The 20,486-nt window shown below is 46.3% G+C and overlaps 1 protein-coding gene across 5 annotated transcripts in view; it reads left to right on the top strand.

Annotated features, from left to right (window-relative positions):
• The first annotated feature begins 15,974 nt into the window (after window positions 1-15,974).
• The window catches only part of TMEM131L (transmembrane 131 like), a 79,998-nt gene continuing 75,486 nt past the window's right edge, over window positions 15,975-20,486 (top strand). For 4 of the 5 annotated variants that reach the window (XM_066186108.1, XM_066186101.1, XM_066186102.1 and 1 more), the window contains exons 1-2: window positions 15,990-16,113; window positions 16,424-16,494. In XM_066186108.1, the coding sequence (XP_066042205.1) occupies window positions 15,990-16,113; window positions 16,424-16,494 (195 nt within the window). Of the gene's footprint in view, window positions 16,114-16,423; window positions 16,495-20,486 lie in introns of all 5 variants that reach the window. The other variant, XM_066186105.1, reaches the window with a different exon arrangement.

The following is a 20,486-nucleotide window of genomic DNA, read 5'->3' as shown; positions in this document are numbered from 1 at the left end:
TCCATTTTTGGTGTAACTACCATCTAGAGGTTCAGCAAATGAGCGATTTTTTTTTTTTTTTCAAACAAAGCATTGAACAAAGCAGCTTCAAATCCATCTTTTTAATCCATCAACTTTTTCTGGTACTTTCACCTTAAGTGTTTATAGAAGTGACTTTAGATTGGAGGTGGTAAAAATGAAAATAGATTCACAATCAAAACTTCAATTTAAAATGTTATGTTCAAAATTGGATATCACATTGTTGAAGCTGTCATTTTATTCAACAACAAAAAAGGCCAGAGCCCTTTCCTTGTCATAAACTGTTTAAATCATTAGAAGATGGTACAAACCTAAGAGAACCATGCATGTCTGGTAGGAAATATGTCTTCACTGTTAAGGCGGCATGATCTAAAATCTGCATTTTGGGGTTGTGTGTTTTCATGCTTATTTTTCTTCAATGCTTATGTTAGTTTCTGGAACTGAGAGAACTTTCTGTTAAATAGCTTTTACTGATACACAAATTTGACTGATAACTGGCTAAGAGCATGGGGAAATGAAAAAAGGGAATTTAATGTCAATTTCCTTGGTTCTTTTTAGACTTTTGCCTTGTCAGTGTTGAGCCAACAGAGTGGGCATTTTCTAACCTCTGGTTTGAACCAACTTCCCAAATCAGAAAACCATAAATGAAAAGCATTGATTCCTGACTTGATTTTCTATACCAGCTCACCAGCTGCATCATCCAGCTTTTGATTGGGAGCAGATAGAAAAACAATAGCAATGAGTTTTTCAGTTTTGGTGGGGTTTTTTGTGGTTTTTGGGGTTTGTTTTTTTTATTTTCTTTTTTTTTTCTTTTTAGTGTTACTATAATTGCCTACTATTTCTCCATCCTGAATTATGGTGAGAGGGAGGAGGGTTTACTGCTTAAAAAGCACAAGTAAGATCTATGCTTAGATCCACCTTTGATAGCAGTTCTCCTCTCTGCTATTCTAAGCAGCTTTATTTTTGACAGATTTACCCTAACAAATCCTTATCTTGGCAAGAGAGTGGTGAATAGTCATATCTAATGTAGGTGCTTTTGCATCATAAACTAGTATGCAGTAGTGTAAGCAATAATTTACAGTTCAATTTAAAAAAAATCAGAGGACTAGGCTTGCAGGTGTATTACGGAGTTACTGAAAGAAACCCTTTGATGTCGAGCTGTCTACTTTATAATGTAACTTTTTTCAAGATAATGTATTTCAGAGGCTTTAGTTTCATACACCATGCCACTGCTAATTGCATAGTTCTGTCACCTCTTGTACAAACAACAGCAGTGATAGTAGGAAACATGGCCTTAGGTTTTACCAAAATTAAAGAAGTTTTGCCAGGAAGCCAGCAGAGAAAGATTCTGCTCAGAAGGTTCTGTCTTCTTGAAAAAGAAACATTTCTGCAGTAAAGTCCTTAGAGCTTGCTTGATTTCTGAGTACTTCAAAAAGCATCTAGATCTGATTAAGTGAATGTATTTTCTCATCAAGCCTGGGGTTTGGCTCTTGTCTTTGCTCCACCTGACAGGTGTCATCTTATCTTGGGCTTGAGCCGTTAGAGGCTGGCCCGGGAGTCAGGGCTGCGAGGTTGTTCTCCAGTGCTGGGGGTGGCTGTGAGCAGAGATACCGCTCCTTGACTGCTTGTGTGCAGAGGACAGCCTCCTATCTGGGAAGCTGGAAAGCTCTTGATAGCCTTGCATGAAAAATATTTGTGCCAGTTCCAGTAGAACCTTATTGCCTTTATTTTAGAGCTCACATTCATTTATTTCTCTTTTCGAGTCTGTTGCCAGCCTCCCATCCCTCAGCCTTCATAGTGCAAGGAGAAGCAATAAAAGTAAAATATGAAGTAAATGCAAAGCAGACCAAAGACTGAAGATGAGTGGAGGAAAAAACCTCATAACTTCTATTCTGAAGTCAACATTTTAACAAGGTGTTGAGAGAGACCTTAGAGGTTCCTCCTCCCTCCACTGCCTTGGGTAGCAGGCATTTCTCAGTGTGCCCTGTGTGACAGCCACAGGAATAAGCAAAATCTTTGACTGTAAAGGCACCAGGAATGCTGCCCTCCTAGATTCAGCCAGTCCTGTGTGCCCTTGCATTTGACAACTGAATTTTCAGTCTGCCAGGGGACGAACCCAACTTTTTCTTAGTAGAACTGAATGACACACAAGAAAATGACAGCCTGAATGAAGTAACTTGAGCAGAGGTGCTCACCTGTCTCTGGCTTTCGCATGCTGAGAGATGGGGTGCCAGTCAGCCTGGCTAAAGCTGTGTCCTGGGAGAAGCTTTTAGTTGTGTCGTGGGAGAAGCTTTTGAGCTCCATATCCATAGCTTTGAAGGTTATAAAAGCACAGCAATAGGAAACTGGGACTGTTCCATTTAGCACTGCCATTCCATGCCACTTTAAAATGTGTTGTTTTAGTTCTATGGGTCATGTGGTCAGGTTATTAGTTCAGTTAGAGGAATGGGATGCTGGTGGTTCACCATCCTTTAAAATAAGCGCTATAAATGCTTTCTTGTTATTCTCAAAATTGGTTTCCATGGTAACTCTGTCACTGGAACAATCTTTCTGTCGATGAAAAGGAGGAAAATAATTTCCTTTTTAGGCATCCTCTGCTCAGTAAAATCCCCTTTTTGCTTGAACCCTGTTTGCCTTTAGGGAATTGGGATTCTTATCTCCATTCACTTCCACCAAGTGTGCTCAAGGTTTCACCCCTACAGTTTCCTTCTTCCACTCCTTCCTGCCTTTCGAGTTTAAATCGTTACTTTTTGCTTCAGAGATAAAAATCGGTGACATTTGTGCTCCAGAATTCCTTGGCATGTGGCTCCTATCTTAACCTTCTGGCTAAAGCTGCTTGAATTGCACCTGATTTTTATGAAAACAGAATAACTTAGCTGGAGTGCTCTCTGCAGCAGGTCTGGGAGGCTGTGTAATGCAGGATGATGCTGGATATCGAGCTTCTCACCTTTCCCTTTTTATTGCTGACTTGTTTTTACAGCTCGGCCTCAGGATGCCTTTCAGCCAGAGCACTGGATACCAAGGCAGAGCCCAGTGATCTGTGGTACAGTGTGGAGCCTCTCTTGAGAAAAACTTGGGATTGCTCAGAGATCAGTCACACAGAGACTCTGCAAACAAGTCTTGAACTCTGCATGTGTTGTGATGTCTTGCTGATGAAACAGCTGTCAGTGTCAAAACGAGACACAAGAGGCAGCTTTAGCTTTAGCTCGCTGTGGGGAATAGTAGCCTCTCTGCAGCATCAGGTGGCTTTGAGACTGAGCAGCTTTTGTGGAAAATGTGCTTCAGTCATATGCCACTTCAAATACAGTTGCATTGCAGCCTGGCCTATAGAGGGGACCAACCTGAACGTATCTTTCCATGAGCACCATAAACAAGTCTTGCTATTTTTTTTTTTTTTAAACTAATTACATTTTACTTGTCTTACCTGCAAACTTAGGGAAAGATCTTACCCCACAGTACAGTTTCTCAGCTCAAGTTTTCCTGTCATGCTTTAAGCACAATACAGCATCTTATACTCCTGGGCCCCAGGCAGGTTATTGAGCGTTTTTCAGCATCTGCCTGGACCTCCCTGGGGGTTCAGAGTACAGCTCTGCTAAATGCCATGCGAGGTATTTGGGCATCTGTGTCTCTTCAGAGCTTTTTAGGAGACCAAGTTCTACTGAAATCACTGGGAGCCTAAAAATCTGTTTAAGTTAGTCTGAGGTCTCTTCCCTACCAGATGGATTAAAATAGATAAGGGAGATTTTGTGAGGATTTTTTCCCCATTTTTCTGTTCTTAAGGACAGCAGGTTTGTAAATCATCCTTTACTGCAGGAGCAATTGAGCCTGGTTCTGAATATAGCAGGAATATGCAAAGTAGATGAATGTCATTTTGCTTACTAGAGCCCAAAATACATTGGACAGGATTTGAGGTCTGAACAGCAGTAGTTTTGGGGTTTTTTTCAGAATAACTGTTTTTGGAGTTGACAGTAGTCTAGTGTCCTTTTCCAGTTTGAGAATCAGTCTCATCCACATTTAACGCTTTTGAAAGATGGATGCATAACCTTCACGTACTTAAAGCAGAAATTGAAATAAACCAGATTTCAAGTTTAATCCATTATGCTTTCTCCCATGTTTTCTTGATTGGAATGAAAGTGTTTCCCAGGAGACTTAGAGGTGAGTTTGCATTCTTTTCCTTGAGAAAGCTGGATTAAGTGTCCTCTGTTTTCACATGCTTATCATGCTAAGTATAATAAAATATTTTGATTTTTTCACAGGTGGATAGAATTGGATGCTTCTATTTGGATAAAGCTAAGGAAGACAGCCTAGTTCTCCAGCTGAAGACTGATGAGTTGGCATAAAATCTAGATGAGTCCTTTTGTGGGTGGAGTTAGAATATGTCCATGCAAACTCCTAACCTCTGGTTCTTAGGACTATGAACTGTAGGGAATATAAGATTCTGGCTTTTTACTTCATGTTTTCCTGGTTACTTGCACAAAAAATTTACCTTTTAGAAATATCAGCCTATCTTCCTTACTATTGTATGTCATATTAGAATATAAATATATAAATAATTTCAGAACATTTTCTCCTATGACTTTTTTTTTTCTGTTGCTAGGGTGATTACTTAGTGAATGCATTTAATTGATTTTGATCATCCATAATTGTATTGCCACAGACAAATCCGAGCAGTGAGGCACCAAATCAGAAGTCTGCATTCAATAGTGATCTGTTTCTTGATATGCTCAATTAAGAGCAAATAAAATATGCCAACAGACGATGTAATTCCTTTAAGGAGTATTTCTAGCTTGAGTGGTAACATGCTTTTACATCTGTATGATTTACTGACCCTTTCTGTCTGTGTAATCCTCTAGTTCATGCTCTTTACACATTGCAGTTACGAGACCACAAACGTATTTTCAGGCTGAACCTTTGACCCTTTTTTTGCTGTAGGAAAAACAGTTGCATCCCTCCTTTTGGTGTTTCAGGGAATCATGATAGCGGGTAAATTGCCTCTTTATAGATTCCTATACTGCCAGTTTCTAGTATATCTATAAAAGAATATTAGTAGCATCAGTTCTACTTAATTATTCAAAGTCTTTAACCTAACTGTGAACCAGGAGAAGAAGTCAGTTGATAAGGTTTTGGGGTTTTTATCGTACTGATGAGTGCACACAGATGTGATCCTGGACATCAAGAGCTTGGAAACGAGGTACCGAGGTTACTCCACATGTTCGCAGTACCTTGACCTGGGAATGTCAGACTGATGAACCACTCCTCCATAGCAGAAAGCACCCAAAGGGAAAACATGGGCAGATGTTGGCACTGTGGTGTTTGGGCTTCTTGTGTCAGATATGGGGCTCTGTGTGGTGGTGCAGGCTGCTGGAGCAGTGCTGGATAATTCCTCTGGGGAGTCAATCCACTGGGATTCTATCCTGGTTTTATTCTTCTGGAACTTAGATGAAATTGCAAAACTGAGCCAATGTTATATGGTGGGCGAGGAAATTGCCTGTCCCACAGGCTCCAGCACACAGCTCTAACAAGCTTGCACTGGCTGTATTTATTTTGAATTTGCTGCTCAATTTTAATGACTGAATAGATCTCAAAGTTGGAACAAATCTGCAAGTGGCAGGGCCCTCAAGGTGTCCCAGAGCTTCAGCAGCAGTGCTCCTCCATGGCCTCTCGCTTTCCAGCTTGCTCCCCCGTGGTCCAGGGGCAGGGTGGAGGGGGGACATGGCACCCAGCAGCAGGGACCTGCAATGGGGGTGTGTGCCGTGCATTGGCAGGGCAGGAGTGCACACAGCTGCAGAAGGCTGGCCCATTACCAGGCAGCCTCCATATGTATTTCTTTCTCCTACTTCTCCAAAAATTAATGCACTCAAAAGTAGTTTAGCTGCAGGGATGCACTGTAAATTTCCTTAGTTTAAATGAACTGGTGCAGGGGCTATATCCCCAGCTGGGGTTAAACAGGGCATGTATTGTTGCCTGCCTTTTTACATCTGGGAATAAGCTAGTAGCTTGTTAACAGTACCTAGCAAGTGGGAGAAGAAAAGTGGCCTTAAACCTGACTCTGGCAAGGAGAAAAAATTAAATGGAAAATATGCATTTTTAATACGCCACTGGGTAAGTATATAATAGCAGAACAACATTCGTTGTAACCTGATATCCCTCAGGAATGAGGGAAAAGCTGACTGCTTGCTCCACTGAGCCAAAAAATAAGAAAACATGTAAGTGCAAGTGTGCAGTCAGCAGCATAAGGAATAGTGCTTCAGAAAGCTGAGAGCAAAGCTAGAGTTCTGAATGTTAAAAGGCTAACAGTTTTACATAGAAACACAACTTATTATTGGTAACCTCTTTGTAGGGCTGTCTTTAGTGTCCTAAAGAAAGTCCATATCCTTGTGCATTTATCCAGCCACCAGACAGCCGTTATGGTAGAATCTAAGGAAATATCTCATGCTAGACATCTGATTTCTTGCTGGAAACTAAACAGATTTTGATGTAAAAATATAATTCATTACAATAACAACACTGTATTTCCTAGGGCAGATGTGTTGTTTTGAGAGGTCTGATGTTTTATCAAGGCCTAGTAGAGGGGCACCATAGTTGCATTTCATTTGAATGTCACTCAGCATATACAATAAATTTGGAAAAGCAACCATGAATGGCCTTCAGGCACCTGGCAGAGTACATTTTTGGCACTGCAGGCAGAGAATGAGGCATCCAGCTCCTGTGGCTGACAATGTGCACAGCTTCTCATCCAAACTGTGCTGGAGCTGTACTGCTTCCTGTCCAGCTGTGAGTGTCGTGCCACTGGGAATAGCTGGTGAGCAAAGGGCCACAGCCCTTGGGATGTCAGTCCAGCAGCTGAATGCTTGCACATCCCAGGGGAAAGGGCAGAGGTGCTGTGAGGTGAAGTCCTGTGCATTGAAAATATGCTCCCCTAATGAACAGAAGGTTTCTGCAATTATTTGGAAGGAGGCTGCACAAGTGTCATTTTCAAAAGACAATTATAGGGATTACAGTTGCAGGGAATTGAAGATGTTCTGTGAAAAGAAATGAACAAGCTTAAAATTGCTCTCTGGGAAATAAAATAAGTCTTCAAAATGTCCAGGTCACGTAATTTTTCTGCAGCACTTTTCTAGACAGCATTCAAAAGTGAAATGGAAAGTTGTAAATATCTAGGCTGATTCCTGGCTGTAGGAATAAGAGAAAAAAATTACTCCTTCAGCTCCTCCCAGGACATCCTGGGCCTCCCTTCTCCCCAGGGTGCCCTGGGATCTGCCACGTGACAAGGGCTTCTGCAGAGATTCCTTCAGCAACCAGACCATTTCAGGTGAGGGGAGTCATGTGGCCCCTGTCCCAGGCCAAGGCATTGCCTCCCCACCCTTGGCTGAGCTGTCTGTGGTTACCACTCAGTACCAGGTCAGCCAGGTAGGGGTTCATGTATGTTTTATGCCTTGGAGGAAAGCTTGTCTGTAACTGGGCACCCATGCCTGCCACCCCTGAAGAAGCATCCCACATTTACACATGATGTTTGACTTCAGTGGTGATGGAGCTGGGCCCCTGGAGAGGACTTCAGTGCCCTGTATTGCAGAACTGCCATGAGATACTCAACTCCTGCCTAGGATTTTACTGCTCTGCAGTGTTGGTATCCAGAAAGGACTGTTCATGCTGTGGATTGATTATGGGAACCAGCAGCTTTCTTCTCATGTCATTTGAGTTGTACTGCTCTAAGTACCCTGTCACCCACGCCAGTGCTGCCCATGCAGCCTGGGTGCAAGGCAGTGCTTCTCTTCATCCCACATTAAAACCACTCCTGACCTGAATGCTATTAAATGCCAGTGGTTTGGGGTGGTCAGGAAGGCTTTGTAATAGCACCCCTCGTCCTCAGGGAGGGATTTATTTTCTCCTTTGTTATACTGTGGCTTTTTCCTAAAAGAGGAAAGAGCTAGTAGCTTGGCGGAGGGCACCTGTGGAGAAACTGGTGGCTGCACACACAAGTCTTCTGCAGATAGGTGTGCCGAGAAGTCAGGCCATGCCCAGAGATGACCCCTCCTCATGGCAACTCTCACACAGCAGGCAGGGAACCTGGCTCCAGTGGGAGAGCCTGACCCGCGTGTGCATCATGATGCCCTGGCACTGAGCTGGGCAGCAACCAGGTCCCCGGATTCTTTGGATGTGCAAAAAAAAAGGTGGCCTTAGGTATGTGGCATGAAAAATCCCTGGTACTTCACAGACTGTGCACATTACGTTGTTCTGGGTTACCTAAATTTCCCTCTCAGTTTTGGATGGAAGTGAAACTCTTATGTGCTGTCAAAACTGGCAGGGAGGTGGTGGAGGGGGGAGGATAATTTTGCATGGCAACATCTTTTTTTCAAACAGATTATTCAATCAAGTAACTGCACCTCACAGGTTTCCAATTGCTCCCCTAACTGCCCTCTGGCCGGTACCATGAAAGAAATAAATACATTCAACTTCTTTTTGTAAAAGGAGAACATCTGTGACCCATTAACATTGGATCCTGGGCTGCGCAGCTCTGGCAAATTTGCCATTCACTTCTCCATGAGTTTGGCATTGCTGTTCTCTTATATTTCATCAGCATGTTTATTTTTGTTATAGTAACACTTCAGAACTTAAAAAAAAAAGAGCTACAGCAATATTTTACTGTGTTTTAGTAAGCTTCTAACAGTACTGTTTCCAATTTGTGTGTATTTTGAAAGGTATGTTTTTGGGTGTATGTTTTACTTTTGTGCTATGTTTTTTCAATGTCATCAGTGGATCTTCCTCCCTCAAGAGCATTTGCACACATGTGGAAATGCTGCATTCTTGACAGCTATGCTTCTTTTCTGACATACTGTGGTACTAAACTGATTGTGGTTGCCTTACACTTTGTTCAGGCTTCGACCCTTTGAGCTCAGATTTCCCATGCTCAACTAGTTTATGTTCATTATTTTCAATTGCAGTGAAAGGTGGCTCCAACTGGGCTGAAGACTGAGGTTAAATGAGACTACATTTTACCCCCATTAAAACCTTCTACAGCTATTGAAACTCAAAATTAAGCACGTGGTAACTCTGCTGTGGCTCATGCCATATCCTTTTCCAGCCCATCTAACCTTGCCTGTGCTGTGCCCCAATGAGATACTGTGGTCTTAGGAATGAGAGGCAGCCTGTGAGACACAACATGGCTCTCTGAGTGCTGCTGAGGTGTGCCCAGCTATTACTGAACAGCATTTGTCATGCTGTGAAATCCTATTTTACTGTTTTATTTCTAAACCTGCTGAGGCACCACAGCTTTTTTACAAAGCTGGTATTTATTACACCTGTTTGCTGCAGAGTGTCCTTTCAATCTACTTATGGCCATCCTGTACCTGACCTGATCCACAAGGTGCTCCTTTTACATGGATCATTGCTATTTTTGTGGGGCTCTCCCTCTCCTCAGTTTCCCTGGTGATCAAGAGCACTGGGGGTTTTGCCAGGGAAGGCTGACAAGGCAGGAACGAGGACTTCATGCCACTGCAGCCCAAGAATACCTGCAACTTTTACCACCTGAGCGAGGTGGCAATGGGTAAGGTGGATGCTTATTATTGGGATTCAGGAGGATCTTTGCCTCTCACCTTGAGATGTTACCAATGCAGTTTCTCACTGTGGTTATACAAATTGCATGCCCTTGCCTAGAAATGGTGACAAGCAAGGTTGTACATTGAAAAACGAGTGCCTGTTTGGGAAACCAGTTTTACTGATGTCTGTTTTTCTACTCTTTCCCTTAGCTTGTAGGTAGTGTAGTTCTGCATTAATGCTGTCTTTTGCATAGCCCAAGGATGTGCAAACCACTTAGATCAAAAGCTGGACATCTTGTGGAAGCATGGCTGGTGCATCCTGCCTTGTTTTTATTGTGTGTGCTCTGGCTGTTGTTTTCTTTTATTCGTAACAGTTTAGAAACACACATAGCAATGCCTTAGAGATCATTCCAGAACGAGAGAATAGATCTGCACAGGTACAAATCTCAAAGGCAGGAAAAAATTTAGAATGCTTTTCTTCCCTTTGGTCCTGGCGTGACCTTTAGTGGTAGAAACTCAATGTGCCCCCCAGATTTTCTGTTCCCCCTCCTCTTTTGTGCCTAGGTACTCTAGGCTCTCAGAGCAGCGTGTCATGTTTTCTACATGATGCCATCTCTTCAAACCGTGCAGTGAACTCATGGGTTTAGGGAGTCCAGCGTCATTGTCTCTGAAGCTTTCAAAGCTTCGCTTTAGTTTTAAATGCCTCTTTAAGCACAGACAATGCTCCAACAGGCTTGCTGAAACTAAATGAAGCTTATAAAGCTTTGAACGCTATTGTAACATGGTGGGTCCCGCAGGAGACTGCAAAATCCTGCTGTGTGCAAGGATCCACCACGCTTTCAAGTGGATGCAGTGTAAGTGCTAAAAAATGTAGGCAGAGCGGGGCAAGGAAAGGACAGAGCACGTCAGCATATTTTTTTAATTACCTAGCATTTGATTGATACCACAATGGCAGCACTGCTTTTTAAAATAAAAATATTTACTATTCTTTCTTCTTCAGCACACAGAGGAGTTTGGGATATATATATATGTGTGTGTGTGTGTGTGTGTGTGTGTATACTTGAGATTCCAGAGCAAGCAGCTTTTTTCTAATAGATCACTTAACTATACTACTTTTCTTGTCAATATTTCAGAAGCTGCACCATTAAAATAACTTAATATTGTCCTATGTTCATCAAGCCTTCTGTGTGATCATACAGATGCTTGTTTTACCGTGCAGATTATTTCAATCAAAAATGCACGAGAAAAGGGGGAAATGAAGAAAAAAGTAGGCCAGGTAAGCACCCTATTTTTCTCTCTGTGTTGAATCACAGCCTAGAAAGTCAAAGCGAGCTGGCAAAAATTCTGCTTAGAAACAAGATGTTTGTTATCCGCAGTAATGAGTGCGGTGTCATTAACAGCTTATTGGGGCAGTGCCGCTGCCTGTTCGCTTTCCCGTCCTCAAAGAGGCGATGGATGGGCTGCTGACCCAGATCAGGCGCGTAAGACGAGAGCGATTCCTCCCTGACAAGCCTCGGCAGCGACAACTGGTCATTAATTGTAAAAATTCTGCCAGCGTGTGGTTTTAGAAACAATTTGTACTTCTTTAATTACGCTGTCAGGGCAGGCTTTGTCCCAGACACTCTTATCAGGCTGAATTAGTCTTTAAAAGAATGAGGCTCAGCCCAGCTCGAGCCGCACTCACCATCTTCGCTAAGAATCTCTGCTAGGAACGGGGGGGAGCGCACAGTGGTGGAGCGCATGACAGTAATTGTCACCAGAAGGAGGAGAGGAACTCCTGTTCCCGTACTGTTTTATTGCTCTAATGATGCAGAGGGGCCGCGGCGGAGATCGCAGCCCCGCTCTGGTGGGAGTTACCCAAACATTGAGATGGAGGGAGAGTGCCTGCTCCCAGAACGCTAGCTGGCTAAGCAAAGCAGCGGGGCGAATGCCAGGGAGAAAAGGGAGGGCTGCTTATCTTCGGCTGTCACGCAGGCAACCGAGCAGACATTTATGGCTGTACCCTGCCAGATCCTCTCTCGCTAATTTTTTTTCTCCCCCTCCCTGTGCATTCATCCATGAGCTGGTCTTTGGGGAGCACACAGTCCTACAGCACAGGTTTGAAGGACTTGGCTTTCCTTGTATGCGACTTAGTCCTTGGTGAACCGTCTGGTCGCCCAGCAGTGGGTGTTTGAGGAAAGGCTGCCCCTTTGGGGAGAAATGAGCTAGCTGGGTGAGGAGATGACCAAGGCAAGGCGTTATCACCTCTCAATCTCTCTTTGGGATTTGTAGCCTTATCAGAGGGGACTGCCCAGTGCTGCACTTGCTGATAGGGCTGGCCCCGGGTGTGTGGAGCGGGTGTGGGGATGCATAGCCATGGGGCAGATAAAGAGGAACTTGGCAAGGGAGTGAGGCCACTGGGGAGGGTGAGGAGAGGCCCTGAGCTCCATTGGAGCCTGACACAGACCCCAGGATGGGCTTAGCTCAGCTCATGCCAGTGGGGCTTGTCACTGCCAATTTCCTCGCTGGAGATGGTAAGGTGAAGGTAACACTCTAGATTGAGCTGACCACTTTCCTGGGGCTTTTAAAAGAAAAATATGTCACCTTCAGTGCATACTGCCTCTCAAACTGCACATAGAGGAAATACCTAAATATGCTCAATTTATGTTGAGTATTGACTGCATATGGTGCAATACATGGCTGCAAATGATATGATTGCATACTATAAAAACTTTTGCTGGGCTCAGTTCCCCCAGAAATTAATTTTGCCTAGTGTTGCTGTAAAGTCTTGCATCTTTTTTTGAAAGGCAAGTAGGTATTCCCATGCTGCAAGTAATGAGGATTTGTAATGGCATTTAGGGCTGGATTAATTTCTGTGTGCTTTATGATTTGCAGAAGTTTACAGCAGTACTTCCAGACTACTGTAGGTAAAACTCTGCTCCTTTTCCTTGTAGTTCAAGGGCAAGGCAAGCAGTAAAAATAAATATTCCAGTAGCACATCCTATTCCTGAAAAAACAAGTCAAAGATTTTAAAGTGTGACAGCGCAGGGATTTGTTTTGCATGAATACTAAGTATGTCTACAGCCTCAAAAGAATCTCCTCTAGCTGGAAAACAGCATCATCCATAGGTCTGTGAGCTCTGAAGAGCACTGTCACATTTGCAGATAGCAGGGGATGCTACCACCACACCACGTTCACAAGCTGGACCATGCCCTCCCAGTGCATCATCCAACAAGTTCCTCATCCAAATATTTTAGCAGTTGTTTGCTTTGCCAGGTGAGTGGGGTGAATCCATTCACTCCAGATTAGTCAGTAAATTCTGAGGAATAGAAAAGTACCATGGTAGCCCATCAAAGAGGGCTGTCAGGGACTTGCCAGCAGCCTTTGTTTCCTCTTTCACACCGAGCTCCTTCTCACCCATGGGTCTGCAGTCAGACTAGAGGAGTGAGGTTGCTCTAAATAAAATGGAGCTGTGGCAGCAATAAGATGTTAAATGTAGGTTGGATGCAGTTGGAAAGCTGCTGGTGGCAGTGCTGATGTGCACACAACCAGACGGTGAGGGATGTGGTGTCAGGGATGCCCAAGCTGCCTATGGAGCAGGGTTGTATGTCACATGCTGGCTCACTGCAGGCAGCACCGTGGGCGAGGAGGAGCAGTGCAGCCCCGGCGAGCAGAGCGAGGCAAACCCTCCCTGGGGGCAGGTTGGGACTGGCACCCGCCAAGCTGGCCGAGAGAAGAATGGACAATGGGTGCTGTGAGGCACGGGGCTCTTGAGTATCTCTGTGAGCAACTGAGGCTGAGAGATGCAGGTGTTTCAGCCTAGAGCCCAAATATCCCTTCTCATGATTATGGAAGTCACTTGGAGCCTTATATGGCAGGAAAAGCTTCCCTCCTGCTATGCCCACCTGTCCTGTCCTCGCCTGTACTCTCAGTGGTTGGTGACATTCCCAGGGCTGCCTGAGGAGCATCTCCATGTACATGGCATCAGGTACATATCTCATCCCATCTCACCTCACACGAGGAACAGTCCCATGCATATTTTGCTGGTAAAGAGATGTGCAGAGGCACAAGAGCAGCAATGTGATTAGGCTGCCTACTCCCATCTGATGTCTATTACACAACATGTATCTATCTCCCCGTGTAATTGCAACATCTGCATCACGACCCTGATTTTCTCCCAGTTCTCAGAAAGCAAAGTGTTCAGCTGTGCTGTTTGGTAGAAATGGCTCTACTACCACTGTAGAAAGCCTCACTTCCCCTGCGCCCCAGCCCTTTCCAAAGCTGAAAACATGCCCCTTTACACACAGGAAGGGGGAAGCATTTCCAGGGTGAGTCTGGTCCCAGCCTGGACTACAGCTCAGGCCAACTCTCTCACCTAACATTTTTAAACCTGCTTAGCTAAACCAAGACTGTCTAGGAGTTTCCCTCTAAACCCCTACCTATGTCCAGCCAGACCCCTTCCTGCAGGCACTGAAAATGGAGTTGACTTCTAGACAGGCAAAAAATAATCAGCTCATAATGGCACAACATTTTAAAAACTTGTCAAGAAAAAGCTAGTAAGTTAAAGTAATATTAGTCAACAGTTCTAACTGGTACTCCAACTGGAACCAGTTACAGAAGTAATGGGAACTGTTCCCTACTGAATGCACAGCACGTTCATGGTGCCATGCAGCCCCGGGGTGGGGTTGTCATATAAAGTTTACACCATTGTAACTCTCTTTTTCTCTAAAGCAGGTATTCAAGCACCTGTCCAAGCACAGACATGTGTTTGCTGACAGAGAAACATCCAACCATTCCTATTTTGAAATGCTGTGTTTCTCTGCAAGCCCCGGGGTGCTCTGGGGCACAGGTGGAGGGGTGCCACAGTGTTCCTTTGCCCATGTGTGGGAAAGCCCAAGCAATGACATTAAAGACACAGGGGGATCGGGTAGAAAACAAAAGACCTGTCTAACCATTAGGGAGCAGGAAAAAGAGGGAAGAGAAGACAGAAAGAGGAGATGTGGGCAGAAGACAAGGCTGCATTGCCAGCTATGCTTTGGCGGTTGTGCAACATCGATTACCAAGGTCTTCTCCTTTAGGAAGGGAGTCAGCACTTCTTTTGTGGAGACCCACCTGCACCTCCAGTCAAACCTGAATGGCCTCCGGGTGGGAAAAGCTTTTCCAAACGCTGAGCAGAAAGGACATTGTGCAGGTGACCCACTGCCGCTGGGGACCAAGGTCCCAAATGTCCTCATGTGTTGCGTCAGTTCAGGGCTAAAAATGGTTTTTGTCATTTCTTTGGCTTTGTTTATGAGCCTTTGCTGCCCAAGTTCCATGCTGCCAATGCTAGTGTGAGTTACTGTGTGCGATTGGTAAGGGAGAACCAGATGCAATTTGGTGTCTCTGAAAACCTTGTTAGCAGAGTATTTGCTTTATTTTTCTACTCAAGGTTTGCAGAACTAGTTTAACAACTGTTTTTTCCCTGTAATTTAAGCATTTGAGAATTTGAGGGGGCTTTTTTTTTTTTTTTTCTTTTTCCAGAAGGACTTTTAAATGCAAGTAGAAGGGTATGTGAGATGCATGTTAAAACTGTGTGATCCTCACAACTGTCTCTGGGCTCTGTCCTACACTTCTGTTTTACGAACATCGTGTAATTCCCTGAGAGATCCAACAGGCACCTGAAGAGTTGCTTAAGACCAAAAAGGATCTGAACAGCAGCAGTGACCCTCAACATACAGTGCTGCCAAGCAGTCAAGGAATACTGAGGCAAATGAATCAGATTGGTGGCACTGGAAGAGGCTGCCCAGGGATATCGGGGGGTCCCCCTCTCCAGAGACCTTCAAAATCCATCTGGAGGAGTTTCTGTGTCACCTGTTCCAGACGATCCTGCCTTGGCAGGGGCTTGGAGTCGATGATGTCCACAGATCTCTTCCGGCCCTAACGATTCTGTGTGATCTGCAATAGGACCAACAGATCGGGGGGACTGACTGTTTTCCCCCTACCACGTGCCTCCCCCCCTTCCTCGCTGAGCTCCCCCCTCCCTCTTCGCCCGGCATCCTGGTTTCCTCCCTTCGCACTTTTATGCCTTTTTGTGTCTAAAAATCATCGGGGAGCCTCGGGCCCCGGCGCGGTGATATCCCGCAGGGGCGTAAGGGCGAGCGGGGTGTAGGGCAGTGTTATAAATGTATCCTCGTTTTTCACAGGCAGCTCGCGGTCCGACAGCACAGCGGAGGTAACAAAACCGATTCGGCTCTTCCACAACGCCTCCCACGCCTCCCTCTTGCTTTGCGGGGGACTTGGCTCGGGCGCCTCCGGGCGCGGCAGGGCAGCAGCGCGGCCGCCGCGCCATGTGCGCGGCCCGGCGGGGCGGGGCGGGCGCAGCCGCGCTGCGGGCGGGGGCGGTGCCCGGTGCCCGCGGAGCCGCCTCCGCCGCCGCCCGCCCCGCCCCAGCCGCAGCTCGGCGCGGCGCGGCTCGGCATGGCGGGGCTGCGCTTCCCGCAGCACGGCGGCTACTGCCGCGCGGCCGCGGCCATGAACCTCCTGCTCGGCGTCTTCCACGTTCTCCTGCCCTGCTTTCGCCCCGGGGAGGCGCAGGGACAAGGTGAGGGCACCGGCGGGGCGAGGCGGAGCGGGGGTGCCGGCGCTGCCCGCTCCGGGCTGGGGAGCGGAGCCGCCGCCCCCGCCGCCGTCCCTGGGGCGGCTGCCGCGGTGGCAGCCCAGGGACACAAAGGGAGCCGGGACGCGCCTCACCTCTCTCCCGACCCCAGTTCCCTTCCTCCCGGTCCCGCGGTACCCGCCGGGCCACGCGTTTCTGCCGGCCCGCCCGGCGCGGGGGGCCCCGGGCCGCCGCCTGCGGGCTCCGGCCGCCCGCCCCCTGCCCATCCGCTCTTTCTCTCTCTCTGCTCCCGCAGCCATCGAGCCCATCCCCGGCGTGGTGGAGCTGTGGCAAGCCGAGGAGGGGGAGCTCCTGCTGCCCGCCCAGGTGAGGGGGCGCGGGGGGTGGGGGCGGCGGAGGGGCCGGGGCCATCGCGGGGTGTGCGGGTGTGTTGGGGCCCGGGGGCGGGCGCGGGGCCGGCGGGGCGGGGGCGGCCTCGCCCGCTGCTGTCACGGCGCAGCCCCATCCCCGCGGCCCCCCCAGCCTGCGCCAGCGGCGTGGTTGTTCGGCTTCATTTATTTTCTGTTTGGGGATTTTTCCCCCCCACCCTATTTTTTTATTTATTTGTTTTTTAACGAGTGCATTTGTGGTCAGAACGTACTAGACGTGCCTGTTGTGAATATGCATATATTTATATCTCAGGCCTGCTCAGGTGAAGCCATTTCCCCCCCCCCCCCAAATGACACATCATTTATGGTGCCGTTCCTCTAGTTCTAGCGCATTTTTTTTTGTCTTGTTTAGCCGCTTTCGTTGGGCAGTAACAAGATTTGATAAATTCTGTGTTAGCGAGAGGAGCCAGTATGGTACAATGCCCGGCGGGGCTGGTGAGCGAGGAGGGGCGCTGGAAGTGGGGTCTGGAGTTTATGGCATTTGAGGCAATCATTTAACTCGCACTGACGGACTCTGCCATATGTTGAGCTCGGCCTTCTAGACTTCAAGGCACCAGGCTCATAAACGGGAAGAAGCAGTCCTTAGGGACATCATCTTATATGAGGGGCAAAACCGGGTAATTTATTTGTCTTAAGCCCATATATCATTCTCTGTTTAGTGCTCAGCCATTGACACCCACTAATGTAAGGAAAAATAGCAGAAGTGCTGTTTCTTAGCTAGGTAACAATTGATGCTGCTTGCCAGGACCCAGCATTTTGTTATTATGGTGTTATGAAAGTACTACCTATTGTATGTCCTAATAATTTTATGAGATACATTTGTTGTGCTATTGAGAATTTGCCAGTTACTGATAGGGTAGTAGCTAAGGGGAGGTGTAGAGTCCCTGTGCAGAGATGCTTGAGGAGCTCAGCCTTTTGCATCTGCGTTCTTTACATTGAAGATATTAAGATGCATTAGATGTAGAACTGTGTAATGTAGTTGTTTAGAGCTGCTGCTCATAGTGAAGCTGCAATTGAGTGATGGTAACGTGATATTTACTTCCTGAGGAGATTAGGTCCTCTTGGAAAACACTTTGTTCTTGAGCATCCTCATAAAAACATGCTTTAGCTTGGCTAAAGAAAAAACAGGCATGAATGACCCATGAATTTGGCATAGTTGAGCATATGGTCTTGCTCAGTTTTTGCAGTAGCGAAGACAAAGCTGAGGCTGCTGTTCATCATTTCATGATTAGGGGCTACATGAGGTATGTAGGAAAGAAAAAATTCTTCTGGCTTCAGTTGTGGCAGTGAGAAGTAAATCATAATAGGCTTGCTGATTTAAGAGGTTAAGTCAGATGTGCTGATCTCTGAGTCCTAGTGGTGCATGAACTGGTTTGCATGGTTTTCCCCTCTGAGCTTGAGGACTGCAGCAGCATCTGATGCATCAGTGACTCCTCAAGCTGAACAGAAGGACATGGGTTCCTCAAATGGGTTTTAAGACCAAAACTTGGTTACAGGCCTGATCCTGATACTTGCTGTTTTGTTTCTATGTGAACTTAGGCTTTATCCAGCCCCTGTAGGGCTTGGGCCCTTTGGCCACGTTTGAAACCACCTTTTCCATTTGTTGTGGTGAGGAGAAAAAGAGGCTTCTCTTTTTTATCTTGCGGATATGGTGAGGGACCATTTCAACAACTCTTTTATGGAGCTGGTGGCACTGTCGTGCAGTGGCTGGTCATGGCTCTTCCCTGGTTGCCTGAAGAGTCAAGGGTTGCCCATCCAGCCACAATCCTCTGTGGTGTTTGTGAGGTCTTGAAGGCTCATCAACATCTCTGCCCTCCTGGGTGACTGCTGGGTTGGTGAGGGGCATTAGTGGAGATGCCAGCATCAGTTCCTGAGATCTGGAAAATTGCTACATCTGTTAACATCTGACTGCCCTTTGTTAGAGAGATGCTTAAACTTGCAAGAGGTTTATTGCTTGTTGATCACGTTTCACTTAAAAAAAATGGTCGGACCTACTGCTGCTACAAGGAGGTTTTCCATGTTCTCTTTCTTGCAAGAACAGACTTACTTGGTTAAACTCTTGATGAGGATTGTTGCCCAGTGTTCATGTATCACAGGAGTGGTGATGTGATGGTGAGGGTGTAGTAACAGGAAGAACTTCCTGGCTTTTGAGTGGATAATATATGTTCAGTAGGGAATATCCAAGAGTTGCTTCATTCCTGTGTTTGAAGATGGGTCTTGATGAAGACTTTCGGAATAGGATTGTTCTGGCCTCTTGATTTTGTTTTTCCTGCATCTTTTTTGAGGGAGTGTGGCACCAATGAGGATTTGACCTGCAGAAGTGAAAAATCCAGGGAAGGAACTGTGCATATTCCTCTACCAAAGCGCCTCCCTCCCACTGCTCTCAGCAGGAAAATGGATTAGGTTGCCCTGTCTGCCAGCCCTTTTAGCCTGGTTCTGGCGGGTTACCAATGCTGTCTGATGGATGTTTTTCTCTTTCTGTCATGGCTTTACACTATTATCTTATTTTCCATGCATCATCAACTGCCTGCCTGTGACAGAGCAGTTTTGAGCATTCCTTGCTGCCTGCAGAATCTAAGGATGAAAGTTGGATGGATTGGTAACCCATTCAGCCATCTGGTTGCCTGCACATGCTTTTGTTCCAGGAGCATGTAGTGAATAAAGACATTGCGTTAAGGGGTGAGGGAGGGAAAACAAAGCGTTTTAATATTTGTAGTTGCTTTCTAGGCCTTTCACAGCATCGCTTTGTCTACGTGAACTGCATGAATTTGCATGCTGGAGCGCAGCCGCCCAGGGCCCTGCGCCTCCACCCCGCTTGCTTGTTCTACCTTCTGTTTCCTCTTGCTTCCCTTTCATTGTTTGTGCCCCCTCCCAGCTTCCCTCTTATATATTTGTGCTTTTCCTTTTTTCCCCTCCCCTAGTGCTTGTGGGCTTTTGATTCCAGCTTGCTCTGAAGCCTGTAGAACTGTTTGGGGATGGCTCTCCTGCTGCTCTTGCTCTGCAGCTGAGCCCGAAGGGTGCCCGGAGCACTGTAGTTGGTGAGGGTGTGCGTGGGCTCCTGTGCCGGGGCTGAGGAGGAGCTGGCTGTATCTAGCCTGCTGACTGTCTTCCACTGGTCTGCTGCTTCCTCCAGCATTTCAATGTTTCTTCCTGGATTCTGTTTTTAGCTCTGAGACCAGCTGGTTTTCCCAGTCGGATGTGGTGGCTGTATTCCCTTGTGCCTGTTTCTTCTTCCTTGTTGAAGGTGGTGTGAAGTGTGGGGTAACCACGGAGCATCTGTGACCTTGCTTTCCTTCTCCTTGCCCTTAACCTTCCTTTTATAACAAATGTCCCTGGGATGGGCAGCTGGATTTTTCTTTTAAAACCAGTGGGATTTTGACGCGGAAAATCTTGAGTGTGAGAGACTTGATTAGAGCAGTTGTGGTTCTTATAGACCCCTTACAATTTTGTGGATTTGCGTGTTTGTTTGCAACTTGTTAATACCTACTTAAGTAAAATGCTTGGGAGAAAAGCTCCATTTGCTCCATTATGTAAGACTTGACACCCAAACCATTCACTTTTAAAGTCTGAAAAAACTCCAAATATTGACAGCCAGGTTGTAGCACTTCAGTGCAAAGTTGAAAGGCAGTTATATGTTTGCTGAAGAGGAGAGGAAAGAGGACAAGCAAAAGCACAGTAAGGGTATCAGGCCAGCTGTTTCCCCAAGTGTGTGAAAGAAGCACAAATGTCAATTGTTGTTCATGGACTACACCACTTAAAAGAGGTATCAGAGAGTCATAGTTGCGTGTTTCTGTCTGTCAGAAATCATGTAGGTTGTTACTAGGAGCATCTGAAGGCAGGGGCAGGCGGGTTGGGTACCTGCAGAGAGCTTTCCCTTCAGCCCATTCAGCTTGGAGGGACGACTACCTTGAAGTGACATAATGAAGGTTC

This window comes from Chamaea fasciata, unplaced genomic scaffold (genome assembly GCF_029207755.1).
Source record: "Chamaea fasciata isolate MVZ Bird 193981 ecotype frontalis unplaced genomic scaffold, bChaFas1.0.hap1 SCAF_6, whole genome shotgun sequence".
Lineage (NCBI taxonomy): Eukaryota > Metazoa > Chordata > Aves > Passeriformes > Sylviidae > Chamaea > Chamaea fasciata.
The sequence above is the reverse complement of the archived record's forward strand: the minus strand, read 5'-3'. Positions and strand labels throughout refer to the sequence as shown.